The sequence below is a fragment of the Protobothrops mucrosquamatus genome, unplaced genomic scaffold (genome assembly GCF_001527695.2).
Source record: "Protobothrops mucrosquamatus isolate PMUCROS unplaced genomic scaffold, P.Mucros_1.0 scaffold_99, whole genome shotgun sequence".
Lineage (NCBI taxonomy): Eukaryota > Metazoa > Chordata > Lepidosauria > Squamata > Viperidae > Protobothrops > Protobothrops mucrosquamatus.
In genome coordinates, this window is record NW_015386175.1 from 1,669,768 (window position 1) to 1,687,171 (window position 17,404).

The 17,404-nt window shown below is 37.2% G+C and overlaps 1 protein-coding gene across 1 annotated transcript in view; it reads right to left on the bottom strand.

The window, feature by feature from the left end:
• Nucleotides 1-17,404, bottom strand: part of NPLOC4 (NPL4 homolog, ubiquitin recognition factor) — a 51,875-nt gene that overhangs the window by 8,681 nt on the left and 25,790 nt on the right. The window contains exons 11-12 of the mRNA XM_015815196.1: nucleotides 16,832-16,958; nucleotides 12,885-13,045 (exon numbers count right to left, since the gene is read on the bottom strand). Of these exons, the coding sequence (XP_015670682.1) occupies nucleotides 12,885-13,045; nucleotides 16,832-16,958 (288 nt within the window). The remainder of the gene's footprint in view (nucleotides 1-12,884; nucleotides 13,046-16,831; nucleotides 16,959-17,404) is intronic.

Here is a 17,404-nt window from a genome sequence, read left to right on the forward strand (position 1 = left end):
TACATGACACACACCTAAACATACTATGAACAACATATGTATAGACCCACATCCCTACATATACGTAGCAAATAAATATTAAATATTGTCCATCTTGAATATATAACGGAAGGAGGAAGCTTGAGAGTTCGCAAGGTTAATGCTGTATGGAATGAAACTCTGGCTGAATCTGGATGTTCTGCTTCGGATACCACGAAGCTAACTTACAACTGAAATTCTAGTCCCAATTATGATTATAAACCAAGAACTACCTGTAGACCTTTTGGGGAAGAAAGACCCCCTAAAACTATTATTATTGGCTGTTCATGTGTGCTAACTAAGACATTTAAAAGAGATCAGAGGAAAACTTTAACAATTATCACTACAGGGATCACTGTCTTCTTAAGATTACTTCCCCTTGCTTTTAATTGTTCTCATGTAGCTCGCTAGAAAGGTAATTTTTGTGTCAAGTTTGACACAATATTGTTCTTCCTTATTTTAAATGCCTAGGTTTTTCTGACATTCTTTATAGGCTTCATGTACACTATGAACTTGAATGACTATCCCACATAACTTTGAGTCTGTTCCCTTTCTTCCCTTGAAAATTTTCTGCTGACAACTACGGATCTCTTTTATTTCCTTAAATTACTGTTGTGGCCCAGAAAAGCCAAAGTTTGGGCTTGTTTTAGAAGTTCAGTAAGGGAAGGGAGATGGCTAGCATTTATTTACTAATTACAAAGTGACAAAAGACCTTAGTTGTGTCAAACACACCTTACTTCAGAAAGAAATGCACTAAGAACAGACATTTTTTGTTAAACTTTCTAAATCACAATTTAAATGATATCAATAAACTACTCAAATATAAATCAATTATATATTTATAATCCCCAACCATAAATGTTTTCACTGCTTTGCTTTGAAAATGTAGCGATGAGGCAGGTTCCAAGGGTACCTGGACAAAATTATTCATGTCATTTACTTGATGTACTACCAGAAAACCCTGGGAGTAAGAAGATAAACTTCACACTGCAAGTGCCACCTGTGTACACACAGCACCCCTAAACAGAGAGAAATGGAGAGCTGGAGAGAAATGTGAAATCCTAAGATGGGCATTGCTGATGAACAATGCACAAGCTAATCAGAACATTAAGGTGTAGCTAAGTCAGTCAGTCAAGCTTGTAATTCTCCAAACTGCAGGTTCAAATTTTATTTATTTATTGGTCCCTGCCTCTCCCCTTCATGGAAAAGGTTTCAGTTTCACAAAAGCAATTCAACTCTTTTCTAATTATTACTTGCCAAACAGCTATAAATATGCCAACACTGCCAAGTTTTAACATTCTATCTGGTTAAGAAGGCTGTTTGTCACCCTTGTCTTTACACAAAGCAGCAGCTGTTAACCCTAGCTGGAAACACAGAGTATCCACCGACCTCTTCTTTTTACCTCACGGCATGATCAGTTAGGCATCTAGTGAAGAATGTAACTCAATTGGCTTTCCAGGCACAATTAAAAAAAAAAAACCTCTCATAGATGTTTTATTGCTCAAACAAGGTTAGTTTGTGTGGTATAATGACATTTCCAATAATGACTGCAAAGGCCAGTGCTTTTAGACATTTTAAACTTCAGCAGGAAAATTTGGAGGAGAAGAAAGTTTACATAGCAGACGTACATATACACAGTTTCTTTTCATGGCCATGTCTCAACAGCATTTATTGTGAAATCTGGTCTACTTCCATAGTGCAATTAATCTTTATAGTGTTGCACAAGATTTTGTCCCACACATAGCAATGTTATTAAGCATAATATTTTAGGCAACAGGAGTGCTTTTTCCACATAAAGACAAAAATCAAATTCAGTGAAACCAATATTGCTTATGCAGGGGAGATTTTGCCATGCCACCCATATAATTTGCCAATCTGGAATACATCTTTAAATCTAATGAGGTTCTAATATGCAGAAACATGTTTCCAGCACCTGTTCACCTTCATATTTTTATTAAGTATTTAATAAAATACATTAAATACATTAAGTATTTTTTTTCTTTTTCTTTTCTTTTTTTTAAAAGAGCAAATTTCTAAAATCCAACTAAAAAAAATGACTGAATATCTTTCAAACAAAATCTTTGTTCTCTCTGCTATAAAACAATAAGAGAAAACCCAGACTCACAAGATGAAGAAAGAACCTATAATCCCTTGCTAATTATTTTAGCTATATTTTTGAAAGCTTTTTAGTGTAGTAAACATCAAGTACAGCAACTACAAGGAAAATACTTTTTCTTTGCTAATTTGGCAGTAATTATGATGCTTCCCTTTGTGAGCAATATGGAACACCACGTAAAGGACGGCATGAAGTTGCATCTTCATGTTAGTTACAGTGAGGGGAAAAAGTACACTGGGCACTATCTAACAAAATGAAATTCAATGGTGAAAAAAGTAAGGTTCTACATTTAGGCAAGAAAAACCAAAAGCACAGGTATAGTATAGGTCAATAACATAGTATAGTATTGCTCAATAATAGTAATTGTGAGAGTGATCTTGGAATCCTAGTGGACAATCACTTAAATATGAGCCAGCAGTGTGCTGCAGCTGCCAAAAAAGCCAACACAATGTTAGGCTGCATTAACAGAGGGATAGAATCAAGATTACGTGAAGTGTTAATGCCACTTTACAATGCCTTGGTAAGGCCACACTTGGAATACTGCATCCAGTTTTGGTCACCACGATGTAAAAAAGATGTTGAGACTCTAGAAAGAGTACAGAGAAGAGCAACAAAGATGATCAGGGGACCGGAGGCTAAAGCATATAAAGAACGGTTGCTAGAATTGGGTATGTCTGGTTTAATGAAGAGAAGGACGAGGGGGGACATGATAGCAGTGTTCCAATATCTCAGGGGCTGCCACAAAGAAGAGGCAGTCAAGCTATTCTCTAAAGCACCTGAAGGCAGGACAAGAACCAACGGGTGGAAACTGATCAAGGAGAGAAGCAACCTAGAACTAAGGAGAAACTTCCTGACAGTTAGAACAATTTATCAGTGGAACAACCTGCCTCCAAAAGCTGTGAATGCTTCAACACTGGAAGTTTTTAAGAAGAGACTGGACAGCCATTTGTCTAAAATGGTATAGGGTTTCCTGCCTGAGCAGGGGGCTGGACTAGATGACCTCCAAGGTCCCTTCCAACCTTATCATTGTTGTTGTTGTATTTGATCCCCTGCTGATTTTGTACGTTTGCCCACTGACAAAGAAATGATTAGTCTATAATTTTAATGGTAGGCTTATTTTAACAGTGAGAGACAGAATAACAACAAAAATCCAGAAAAATGCATTTCCAACAAGTTATAAATTGATTTGCATTTTAATATTAACTATATTTAATTATAATTTATAATTTATAGCTCCATCAATTACCTCTTTAAAAAGGTCTCCTACCACCTCCCCAAATGGTAGATTTTGGTCTGGAAAAAAACATCAATTCTTAAATCAGGGGTATGTCTGTATAGGTGTGACATCAACTGCTTATGCTTTCTGGGTCTTAGATGCATTTATACACCTTAGGTATATGCAAAACTCCAATATTTATTTCCTGGACAGTGATCTAAAGCTTTGGCTCATCTGCTGTTAAATCTTGCATCTGAGATCCAGAAAGGAGCCCTAGTGTCAATTATAGGCCTCTCATAGCTATTGCTAAGATTTTGTAGAGATTACCAAGAAAGCTAGTGCCTTGCTGGATGGCTGGAAATTTAAAGAATAATAGATGATAGCCCCTCAACTACACAGTTCAGAAGCCTGAGAAAGTCTTCCTTGAGACGCTTTTTTACATTTATACTCTCCAATTAAGCTATAGTTTAACCCCAAGTCTACTCCATAATATTTACAAATGAAGCAATCTGCAATTTGTAGGAAAAAGCAGTTATTTTCTGAAATGTGATCTTGCATGTGAAAGGAGGGGAGTTCTGCTCTCTTTGTATGTAGTCCCATTTGATGGCTGCTTATTCACTGTTGATTTAACAGCATCCTTTATCTTATAGAATTCTATATACAGTGAGGTTAAAAATATATTTGATCCCCTGCTGATTTTGTACTTTTGCCCAGACAAAAAAATGATCAGTCTATAATTTTAATGGTAGGTTTATTTTAACAGTGAGAGACAGAATAACAACAACAAAAAATCCAGAAAAACGCATTTCCAAGAAATTATAAATTGATTTGCATTTTAATGAGTGAAATAGGTATTTGACCCCTTCGCAAAATATGACTTAGCACTTGGTGGCAAAATCCTTGTTGGCAATCACAGAGGTCAGACGTTTCTTGTAGTTGGCCACCAGGTTTGCACACGTCTCAGGAGGGATTTTGCCCCACTCCTCTTTGCTGATCCCCTCCAAGTCATTAAAGTTTTAAAGCTGACATTTGGCAGCTAGAACCTTCAGCTCCCTCCACAGATTTTCCATGGGATTAAGGTCTGGAGACTGGCTAGGCCACTCCAGGACCTTAATGTGCTTCTTGAGCCACTCCTTTGTGTCCTTGGCCATGTGTTTTGGGTCATTGCCATGCTGGAATACCCATCCACAACCCCCATTTTCAATGCCCTGGCTGAGGGAAGGAGGTGCATGGCCCTGTCCATCGTTCCTTTGATGCGGTGAAGTTGTCCTGTCCCCTTAGCAGAAAAACACCCCCAAAGCATGTTTCCACCTCCATATCTGACGGTGGGGATGGTGTTCTTGGGGTCACAGACAGCATTCCTCCTCCTCCAAGCATAGTGAGTTGAGTTGATGCCCAAGAGCTCGATTTTGGTCTCATCTTACCACAACACTTTCACCCAGTTCTCCTCTGAATCATTCAGATGTTCACTGGCAAACTTCAGACGGGCCTGGACATGTGCTTTCTTGAGCAGGCCTTGACCTTGTGGGCGCTGCAGGATTTCAGCCCTTCACAGCGTAGTGTGTTACCAGTTGTTTTCTTGGTGACTATGGTCCCAGTTGCCTTGAGATCATTGACAAGACCCCCCTGTGTAATTCTGGGCTGATTCCTCACCGTTCTCATGATCATTGAAACTTCACGAAGTGAGATCTTGCATGGAGCCCCAGACCGAGGGAGATTGACAGTTATTTTGTGTTTCTGCCATTTGCGAATAATTGCACCAACTGTTGTCACCTTCTCACCAAGCTACTTGGCGATAGTCTTGTAGCCCATTCCAGCCTTGTGTAGATCTAAAATCTTGTCCCTGACATCCTTGGACTGCTTTTTGGTCTTGGCCATGGTGGAGAGTTTGGAATCTGACTGATTGCTTCTGTGGACAGGTGTCTTTTATACAGGTAACAAGCAATTCAAATCAATTTATAACTTCTTTGAAATGTGTTTTTCTGGATTTTTTTGTTGTTATTCTGTCTCTCATTGTTAAAATAAGCCTACCATTAAAATCATAGACTGATCATTTCTTTGCCAATGGGCAAACGTACAAAACCAGCAGGGGATCAAATACTTTTTTCCCTCACTGTAAATATATATTTACAGTATATCAAAGGAAGAAAAGATCTGGTTCCCGATTAGGTTCTTTTTAAAAATACTTATTTGCCTTGAAAACAGAACCTTTCTCAACTCAAAATAAGCAGTGAACTGATTCATCTAAGTACAAAAGCACTGTAGGAAAACTATTATTTCAATTACAGCACTTGGAGCAAACTGAATATGAGCCACTAAGTGTGCTGTGGCTGCAATAAAAGGCAAATGCAATTTATGCTACATCAAAAAATGTACGCATTCCAAATTTTCTTTATTCTACTTTGGTCTGACTCCAGCTCTAGAATTGCATTCAGTTCTGGATATATTTTAAGAAGGTTTCAGAGAAACTGAAACAGATCCAGGGAAGGGCAGTGAGGAAAACTAAGACAGGACAGGACAGAACATGCCTATAAAGAGAGACTGAAGGAGTTGGAAATGTTTCAGATCAAACAGTTTTCAAAAATCTTAAAGGTTGTCAAATATCTTAAAGGTTGTTCAAGACTATGAGTTCTAGTCCACCAACCTAACCATACCCACATCCACATTAGTTTATAGCAGCAATCTGGGATAGGAAGGAGAAAAGGAGATGGACATGTACTACAGAATTTGCTGAACCAGAAGAATCTTTAGCATCTTTAATAATTCTTGCAACTAAGTTCTGTAGGTGACATCTCACCTAGGCTTTATCTTCAGATGCAGTAATCCATTCTACATTCAAAGCATTCATCATTCAGTAAGACCAAGAGTATTATTTAAAACGAGAATGAAGAAAGCTATGTAACCAAAAACATCCCACCGCCATTGAAATTATATGATGGAATGAAACCTTATGTACATGACTTCATATGGAAACTAAAGTCCAATAACTGGCATTTCTTCAGGCCAGCATACAATGGCTTGAAGAAATGCAGGCTAAATCAATAGCAAAATTGCAAAAATCTTACCGAGTTTGCTTCTGAAAAGAGAAAACTATAGGATGGGCAAAGGTCTCCTTGCAGTAACAACGTCATGAACTGTCTTTCTTTATTAACCCTAAGAACATCAGAAAATCAATTACAAATCTTTGCTCACTGCAAAGATGAGTGATATCTTTCTGCTAATGCCAAGATCACAGTTATTCTTTTGAAGTCGGTAAGGAAACTGAGTCCTGCAAAAGCAGTAAACTTTAGCTACTTTGAAGGCTTCAAAGGATCCATAAAATCCAGCTGCCCTTTGGATTTGGGGGGGGGGGCATGATACATTTGATGGAATGTTGAACCATCCCTGAAACAAGTCTGGGACTGGAACCCCAAGGTGCAGGAACCAACTTAAAGGGTACAACACAGCTGAACTCTCACAAGGGAGCCCAATAAAATGTCAATTAGACAGTGGAAAGTTAAACTTCATAAATTAACTAAACTCTGCTTCAGGAAGAAGGTATTCAAATACATAGAACCATATAAAACAAAGATGGTTCATCATAAATTTCAAACTGAAATATATACAAAGTTTTAAATGAATTCACCATTCAGGGCTTCCAATAAGTTCATTCCACTATGTTATAACCAATGGCAATATATGTTAAAAAGGAACACCAAATACTTATGTGTTCTGTTATGCTAAATATAGATGATTTTGCATAGGGTCCTCCTCCCACAACTCAAGGAAATCTCCAGTGATCACTCGATAGAAAGGAAACATCTTTTTCATATTACTAAGTACTGAAAGTAAACTGCTTATTTAAACTATTAATCTAGTACGATTCCTGATATTGGACAAATTTATGAAGACTCTGCTTGCACATCACACAACTGAAAAAGGAAAGAAGGCTCGGCGGTCATTTAAGCTTAGGTGCTACAGTTAGTCCTCGCTTACTGAGTGCCTCGTGCAGTGACTGTTTAAAATTACCATTCCTCACATTTACACCAGTTACAGCATCCTACATTTATCTGACTGTGATTTGCATGATTCACAACTGCCGTTGCATCTGTGACTGTCCCCATAGCATCCCTATCATGGGATTGCCATTTGCCAATTTCACAGCTGGCTTGGGACAAGCAGGTTTAATATGGAAGATGGAAGTAAAATCTTAAAAAACATGGTCACTTGATTTTTCTGTTTAGTGACTGTGTGACCAGTCTCAAATGTGATTGCTAAGTGAGGACTACCGGTGGCAACCGGCACAGAGAAAATAGCTATTTAGAATATCCCCTTTTTCTTATTTCCCAATTTTCAAACCAGGGTAAGCTTCTCTCTCTCTGTGCTGAGTTTGAGTCAAAATTCAGTCAACAACCTTGCTGCCAATTCTTCCTGGTCTTTAAAAAGCCAAGATACTGTGGCAAAAAATCTAAAGGTGTTGCTAAGGGAAAATGTCCCATTTTACAGAATCAGAACAAGCCTGGGACTCCCACTTTTCTTATGTTTATCCTGTTTAAAACACAGATTATTCATATGTTCTCAGAAAAACTGGCAAGATCATTAAAAGGCTGTCAACGGAACATCAGTCCCCAGCCAAGTTCCACAAGCACACCATACAAGGGTGACTTGAAAAAGAGGAGGTTTAATATTTTCACTTTAAAACTCCTCTTCACTCACTGAGGCCCTATAGTTTATAATATTTTCAGCAATTTTTCTCAGCCATGTAACTTGAGCCCCAATATATGCTTCTTTGTACGCAACAATACTAACTCAGCAACTCCATTTCAAATGTAAAGAAATAACAGACTCAGACCACATACCTCATGCAAGGCACGGGATTTGTACAGGCATTGCTTCAAATCTATCTAGTTTTACATATATCATCCTTTTTCTGACCACAGGAGCTTTCAAACCATCTGTTCTTTCACCCAGTTAGACAACATAGGAGTTCAATAGCTTCTGCTGTATTTAAACTGCTGTTAACGTTGAGAGATAAATGTACTCCACATTACACAAACATTGGCTTCTTGGGGCATATCCAATAAATTTCTAAAAGCTCTTTTATGGGAATGCTACCCATATATACTGCTCTTCAAAGCTCTCAGGCACAAATCTTTCATTATTTTATAGAGGACCACTTGTGGTGTGTCTCGGAGAAATCTCCCAAGAGACAAAAATCTGAATCTCCCTGAAGACCTTCATCCCGGTGAATAATTTAATCTAAGTACTTCAATTAGCTTTGTCCCATCTCTCTTATCTAAATCTCCAACCTGGAATCAAAATATATTCCTTAATCTCCAACAATAAATGGTTCAGCATCATGTATCCCTGATGTGAGGGTCGAAAATATCTCCTGATTATTATTATTTATTTACTTTTTAGATTTATATTGAAGTAAAAGACTTGTGATCAAGTCAGTGGCTTAAAACAAGCATTAGTTTCCCTTTAAAATTTTCATTTTTGCGTTTTCTCCGAATTGGTGCAATTCTCGTATGTCTAAGTCCTATGTTCAGCAGTGTACAAGTTCTGCCCAATATATATACTTAGTGATATACAGCTATAAAAATACTCCCCTGGAGAGTAGGAATTAAAAGTGTAAATCACTAAGTCAGATCAATTAAGCAAGATAACACTCATTGAAAGAACCTTTGTTTTACTATATTTTAAGATTAAATCCATCAGAAATGCTTTAAAAACAGGAGCATCTTGGTGATCCCATCAGAAGTCTGCAATCTCACAATCAGCTCAGTCTGCACATAATATTAATGATTCATCATATAAATTGAAAGAATCAGAATTCCAAAGAAGCCATGTTACAGACTAACATTACATCTTTGATGGTTTTCCCACTTCTTGGCAACAGTATAAATGAAATTGGCAATTAATTCTCTTTCTGGAATGATACTACTACTGCATTATCAAAAATATTTGTATATTAAAACATATTAATTCTTATCAAATATTGACAATTTTGGATATACTTTGAAAAATAGTAAAAAAGCATTACTCTAATAAAAATTATTTAGATTAACAAGCTTCTTTGTTTTTAAAGAATGGGTTAAAGATTTGCTGCTTTAGAAAATATAGCACTGCAAAAAATTCTAAATAGGTATCATATGAACCATAAGAATTAAGGCAGTTTTAAGAATTGTATTGCTGTGGTAAGAAAAAAAAATGCAGCCTGCCTGCAATAACAGACTAGGAATATTACTTTTATCTCCATTAGGATCCTATCTTATGGATGTATAAAAGCCTTTTCTTGGCATAACTTCCCCTCTTCACAATGACCACCCACACCTCACTCTTAGCCTCAGAGGCTCTTTAAATCCTTGTTTTGCATTTTATTATTTTGCACTTTGTTGCAATTCATGCTTCTCACCAGGTACCTTATAAGCATATTCCACACATACCACAAAACTATTCTGGCTAGCTGTGAGAAACCTGCAGCTTTTATTGCTGCATCATTTTGCTTCAGTGAACATCTCATCTAAGCATAATTGGGCCAAGGGAAAAAACAAACAAACAAACATTAGTTGAGGATTTAAAGTCAGCTGAGGGATGGCAGCAACTACCAAACACAAGTGGCATTGTTAATTCTGAGAGCTTGCTAGGAGGCATGATGGAGAGCATCACATACTTCACGCTGAAGTTGAGCTGGCTCTGGAAAGTGATGGGGCACTATTACAAAAGGAAAAAATTGAGCTTATACAAGAAAATATTGCAAACATGTATTTCCATAGATATGGTTGTACTATCTGTAAGCAGTGGGTGCAAGTATGCAGGCTCCAATTTTTCTTCAATCATATAGCTAACTATTCTGTCCTTCACTTGACCTCTCAACTTCCACTTTCAGAGTTTCTGCTCTGGATTTGACATAGAATGTTAACAGCACAAAACTGCCAACAACCTCTGGACAGAGCTACCCTCAAGACCGATGGCTCTCCAAGATCAAGAAACCCAATTCTGATATGCATGGTACAATTAATAACAGAGACAGTTTATGCTACTCTAGGGTGGAGACAAATCAGTAATGACATCTTTGAAAGCATGGAGATGATTAGGTGGAATTCCAAAACCCAAAAGAAGGAAGCCAGAAGAGCTGCTGAATTGGAAAGAAAAAAACAAAATGGCACCCTATGGATTTATTAGTTCTGGTTAGAACTGGTAGGATTAGTGGTTATATATCAACATAAGATTCTTTTTAAATTCTGAGAGGCTGGTACTGTGTTTACTTCAAGGTCATTCATATAAGAGAAAGATCATGTTGGGGATAAAATACCTCAGCTGAGGAATCTGACACAATATCCTAAATGCAAATTCAGTGAATTAAAAATGTGAAATATTTTAATCCAACTGAAAAAGACATCAAAACCTGAAGATTTAATAGGCATTGAATTCTTAATGGATGTAGAGCCTCTTGGAAGTGCCAATAAGCAACATTACTCAAAACTATATCACTAATCAGCAGAGATCTGGTTTGGAGTGGAAAAAGAAATTCACAAAAACAATTTAAATCCTAGAATTTAAAAAAATGACAATCCCAATTTTAATTCTACATCACTTTAGCCACTCTTATGCTTTTGATGAAGCTGAGCTGAGGTGGCGCAGTGATTAGAATGCAGTACTGCAGGGTACTTCTGCTGACTGCTGGCTGCCAGCCCCTTTGGCAGTTCAGTTCTCACCCGCTCAAGGTTGACTCAACCTTCTATCCTTCTGGGGTTGGTAAAATGAGGACCCAGATTGTTGGGGGCAATATGCTGACTCTGTAAACTGCTTAGAGGGGTGTGTGTAAAGCACTGTGAAGCAGTATATAAGTCTAAGTGCTTTTGCTTTTGCTACAGCAGTTCATTTTGAAAAGATGCTACCAGACTCCTCCTGAGTTATCTATCAAGCATCACCTGAATATCTGTATTTTATACTGAAAAAATATGTGGTTTTTTTAAAGAAATACTTTATTCTATTATTCTATTATTGTGTGAACTACATGTCCAACACTATTCCATTTACAGATAAACATTTTACATTTTTGGTCTTTCTTCATGAAGGAAAAAATGCTGGGAAGGAATACTATGTATTTTAAGAACAAGGGATCAAGTTATTTGGGAAAAGAAAAGAAAAAAGTAGAAACCTATTTCAGACCAATATATCTACCCAATCAGAAACTGCCAGAACCTGGTACTCTAGTAAGTTATTATATGTATAAGAAACTCTTAAATTACATATTGAACAGTTAATTAGGGCCTTCAAGAAAAGGCTATGACAGCATGTCAAAGCTCTGGGCTGTCTGCCATCCTGTTATATATTCACCCAAACATACATATTGCTCTTTTTTAATTGACTGAAGCTGAAAGAAGCAGAAATAATTCATTGACTAACAGACAGTAGTTTCTCATAGGAAAAGGGAAAGCTACTACTATGCGGGCAAGGGGGTGGGATGGGGACGGAGGTCAGAAGAGTTGGAGACTAAAAGAGAGATTTCTGGAAAGAAGGATAGCTGGCAAACAAAAATGGCTTCTAGGCAGCATTAGCTATGAAGGTTTCTTGGTTCCAGGAAAGCTGGAATCAGAGTTGGTGGTGGTCCCAAAACATTGAAGAAAAAGACAAACAACAAAAGTGCCTTCCTGGCAGAAATGGCTTCCAAGACTAAAGAGCCAGAACATCATCCAAGAAAGAATACCAGGTAGTATAATTAACTCCTTGCTTAATTCTAAGTAGGAAAGGAATATAGAAACAGCACTTCAGACATTTCACCAACATTACAGACTGCACTCATTTAGAAGAAAAAAACCTTTAGTATGCATGGCCGGGTGCACATAAAACAGACTGATGTTTTATGACTAACAGGATAATGGAGTTGGAAGAGACCTCCAGTACCATTTCAAACAAATAGCTGTCCAATCTCTGCTTAAAAACCTCCAGTGATAGAGCGCCCACAACTTCTGGAGGCAAATTGTTCCACCGATTAATTGTTCTAACTGTCAGGAAATTTCTCCTTAGTTCTAGGTTGCTTCTCTCGATTAGTTTCCATTCGTTGCTTCCTGTCCTGCCTTCAGGTGTGTTGGAGAATAGGTTGATCCCCCTCTCCTTTGTGGCAACCCCTGAGATATTGGAACACTGCTATCATGTCACCCCCTAGTCCTTCTTTTCCTCTTTACCACCCTAAGGACTTTGCACTCCTTATCAGAAAGGAAGGAAGTAGGAGGGTGGAAGAAAGCAAACTTGCTGTAATGAAGAACTGCTTGAAGTACTTTCCATGAATGAAAGCAAAACTAAGAACTTGCCTTGGTTTGCTAATAGAAACAAAAATAAAAAGCACAAGGTTGTAAGCTGTGAGTTGGACCAGATCCCGTTAACTTATGAAGCCCTCCTGATTCAAACTTCTCACTCCGTCCAGATTTTAAGTAACTGAAACTGGCTTTGGCTTGTAAGATACTGAAAACTACAGATAAACCATATATATTTACTACTCTTCACAGAAGTCATAGGTTAACAGAGATGTAGGTTATGAATATTTACCTTATAGAAGACATCAGGCACATATTGTTCACTGCTGGATTCTTTTGCATAGCCGAGTTCTGAAGCATCACGGCATGGCAACAAACATTCATCACGCACTAGAGCCATGCACTGATTAGATACTTGGTAGCCCTCAAAGTGAACTTGGTTGTCAGGACCCCCTGAAAAGAGATATTTTAAAAAGAGAGGTTTGAACACGCCTCAAGCTGCTAGATGGGTTATCACTAATTTTATGAAGAACGTGTTATTTCATTAAGAAATTCAGCATCAATCCAGATCTTATTGCCCAGATGGACAGACTTTTTCTAAAATTTGGGCTTAAAAGTTTTCAAATGATGAATGATATAGCACTGTCCAAAGGATTCACCACATATAGATTTTTTTTAAAAGACAAATTGTTCATTAGACAATAATATACAGAGCATGATATATCATGTTTCACCATTCCTGAAAGATTAAATAAACTGATTCCTTATGTATTTTTTTTCTTACTGTGAAGTAGATTTTATAAAGGTAGCACTGAGCACTGTATCCTTCCCGATTCTTCTACAACCTCTTCACCATACCTTATCTACGATCAAATGGGCGTTTATAAACATTACAGGTAGTCCTTGCTTAATGTCAGTAATTACGACTGGAATTTTACTAAGAAATGTGGTTGTAAAATGCAATGTCACTTGACTACACCACTTAGTGACTGCAATCCTGGCAGTCCCCATTGCTGTCATTTCTACTTTTATTCTTTATTATTTATACTGTAATAGTCTTTATTATTTATTTACCACCATACTCCCAAATTTTAGTTGTAAGTAGCTTGCAACTAAAAACCAACTTATTCAAATACAATAGTCCAGAAGAGCAAAGCACAACAAACAAACCAAAACTGATACTAGACTAAAGAAAGACTCCACAATCATCTATATTCAAAGCCTGGGAGAACAATCGGATCTTCAGTAATTTCCTGAAAGACATAAGGGCAGGAGCCACACAAATGTCTGGGGGCAGATTGTGGCGCAGGGCAGAAATTGCAACTGGCTTTCTGTAACAATGCATTTTTTTAATTGATGGGACTCAGACACCCCGCTCTGCTGGACCAAACCAGATGGGCAGAGGCAACTGGAGATCTCTGAGATTAGCAGGCTCTATGCCAGGAAGGGTTTTAAGTTGATAACCAGCATCTTGAATTGCCCCCAGAAGCAAACTGGCAACCAGTACAGCCTGCAAAGCAGCAGGATCATATTCCCATAATGTGTTGCCCCTATCATTGCTTGCATCACCCTATTCGCAAGGGTGACTAAACATAAAAATATTTAGTCTACATAAACATTTTAAGTAATAAATAAAACCATGTAGTCATTTACCAAAAAACAAAAATAAACACTAGACCCTCAATGATTCATGTTTCTGTACTAGTTCTTCCTAAATCTTTGAAGGTTTGGACAGCAAGTTAAATCATTCCACTGAAAGACGGAATTGTTTAGGCTGACAGAATTTTCCTATATTTACTTGTGTTTTAATTTTTGTGAGCTTTTATCGGGTTAGAAATCAAAGGCAGACTTTATAAAATTGCTTTTTGAAATATAACTCATTTCATATTACAAGTTTCCTCTACAAAATCAATTTTGAGTCAGTGACCTTATTATTCGTGAAGCTTATACACAAGTGGGCATAATCGAGTGTCAAGTGGTAACCTGTTTATAACATGGGAATTGCTCCTCCTCCTGCTCCTCTCTCTCCACTCCTAAAATCAGGTGCTATACACAGAGTTAAAGATGTCCAGGGGAAAGAGTTCATCTTTTAATTCTGCTGACAGGAGCGGTTCTGTCATGAACTCAATGGGTTGAACGAAAATTTCCTAATGTTTTTGTGGTCTCTGAAAATGGTATCCCTCTTTCTATCTGCAAGAGCTCAGTTTTCTTTAGAATCCTGTCTCTAACATATAAGCTGCTACCACTTATGCTACTCAAATTAACAGTGCTGATTATGTAATTTGTGCAAAAACCAGCTGTAGATAGTTGCTCATTCTTCTTATGTTTATCCCCATCTGTCTATTGCTGAAAAAGTGAACAAAGTGTCACATGCAGCCCAAATTAAGGGCAGCTTGGTTAAAAAAAAAGAGCATAATATTAATAAACCCTAATGTTTAATGTAATGCGATAAACACAGAGTCAAAGATTCTGGTCTTATCCAATTTGTCTACTTCCATTTTATACAAAGAGATCATTTGTAATATTCCTAAAAGACAATTTTGCATTGGGCGTATAAGACAAATATAGCCTTTGGAGTAAATTGCTCTATAACGATGTGACTCTAAAACAGCACCAAGAGGTATTAAGGCAACTGCAGAACCCCAAAATCTAAAATATCATTGTAAGTATTTCTAACTCTGGGAAATATCACTTAATTAACTGCAAATAAAGGTTGAAAGTGCAGTGACGGCCCTGAGGTTTCTACTCAGCTGCTGACAAGCAACAAATCTAGTGACATGGATTACAATGTTTCAGGAAGCACATTATATGACAAACATTTCATTAATTAAAAAGAATCTTGTAAGAATTGGCCTAACAGAAAACCAAGCATCGTTGAGAAAAAAATCCACAAAAGTATTACCATCCTCTTCTATCTAAATCTCATTTTGTGAGGGAAGGATAGAAAATCTTAAGAAAATCTAATTTTGAAAACATATTCTTGTGGATTCTTTGCTTTTTGGGGGGGGGGAAGGGAGGGAGGAAAGAATGTATCTGATTGGTCAAAATAAAAAGGTAGGAACTGCTGATAGAGAGTACAATCGGGTGAAGCTAACCTTTTCTTCTACAGATGCAGAAGCACATTAGGATCCATGGCAGTCCTCAACTTGTAACAGTTCATTTAGTGACCATTCAAAGTTACACTGGTACTGAATAAAGTGACTTATTACCATTTTTCACAGTTACAACCTTTGCAGCATCCCCATGGTCATGTGATTAAAATTCAGATGCTTGGCAACTGGTACATATTTATGATGGTTGCTGTGCCCCAGAGATCATGTGATCACCTTTTGCGACCTTCTGATAAGCAAAGTCCATGGGGAAGCCAGATTCATTTTACAACCGGGTTACTAATTTAACAGCTTCAATGATTCACTTAACAACTGTGGCAAGAAATGTTGTAACATGGGGCAAAACTCATTTAACAAATGTCTCACTTAACAACAGAAATTTTGGGCTCAATTGTGATCGTAAGTTGAGGACTATCTGTATTTAGGTTGAAAATTGCAGAGAGTAGATTTTGGAATTTAGGACTAAATATACTTGGATGAAAAATATTTAGTGAGGAATAAATTTCAACATAATTACAGTACAGCTTGCCAGTTAAAACAAGGTAACTTATAGCAACATAAACTAGTAGAAGGAGAAAAGAATTTGTGTTATGAGAAGGCAAAAAAAAAAAAAATGAAAGTGACATCTGAAATCAATCACCAATTCATGTACCCTGGCAAGTTTCCTATATTTATATATTTCTAAATAGTGTTAAGTTGCCAATATCCAAAATAGCTATGCCAAAATATAATAAAATGGTTGATTGAAATAGTAGTTAAACACAGCGGGAATAAAACTACTAAAATAGGCCATATACAGCAGTAACATAAACAGATTAAAAAGGCCTAGAGGAATAAAAAATTATTTGCCTCGCACTAAAAATAACAGAATAGACAGCAGGTGGACCTCTTTATAGAACTAATTCCATAGCCAAGGAATTATTACTTGAAAACCTCTGCTTCTGTTTTGTCATCCAACATGCCTAAGCGTACCCTGACATTTTCGTAAGCAGAAAAGTCAGAATGTAGAGCAAAATACATTGTGTTTGATTTTGAACATTTCTGGTATCTGGAAAACCTTTACCTTGGGGAGAAAGACAGACAAGAACTCTTCAGGTTAAGGAGAAAGACTACAGTATTTTATTATTACCTGTAGCCACAACAGTCACAAACTTAGACCCAAAATGTCCATCTGGAGACAAGCGGCATATGTTTGGCTGCTGGTTCTGAAAATGCCCAGCTGTAATGCATTCTTCTGCACTAAGGAAATAGGCATCCTAAAGAGGAAGAGAAGACAACACAACACGGGCGAGTGCTTTTAAGGAAACCTAACATGATTTATTTTTTAAAAATATATATAAATTAATATCCCGCATAGATTTATCATTCTGGAAAAAGATTATCCGGTATCAGGTGATCCTCATACCTACAGTAACTGTGCATTTTCATTACTTTCTAGTTTACTTTATCCTTACGATGTCCTCTGTATGTTTTCTGACAGAATAGAAGCAGTATTGAGATGAGGGGATTTGGTATGTCTTGATATGAGAAATTATAAGCTGAATCTGGGCTTTGTGTGATAGATAACTTAAACAAGCACATTAGGAAAATGAATTGGGAAATTAGGTTTGAAAATGAAAAGTAAATCAAGTTTATCTATCTGATTTCTAGTTGGGAACATTTAAGACCAAGTTTAAACAGTTACCCTTTCTGTCAATGACAG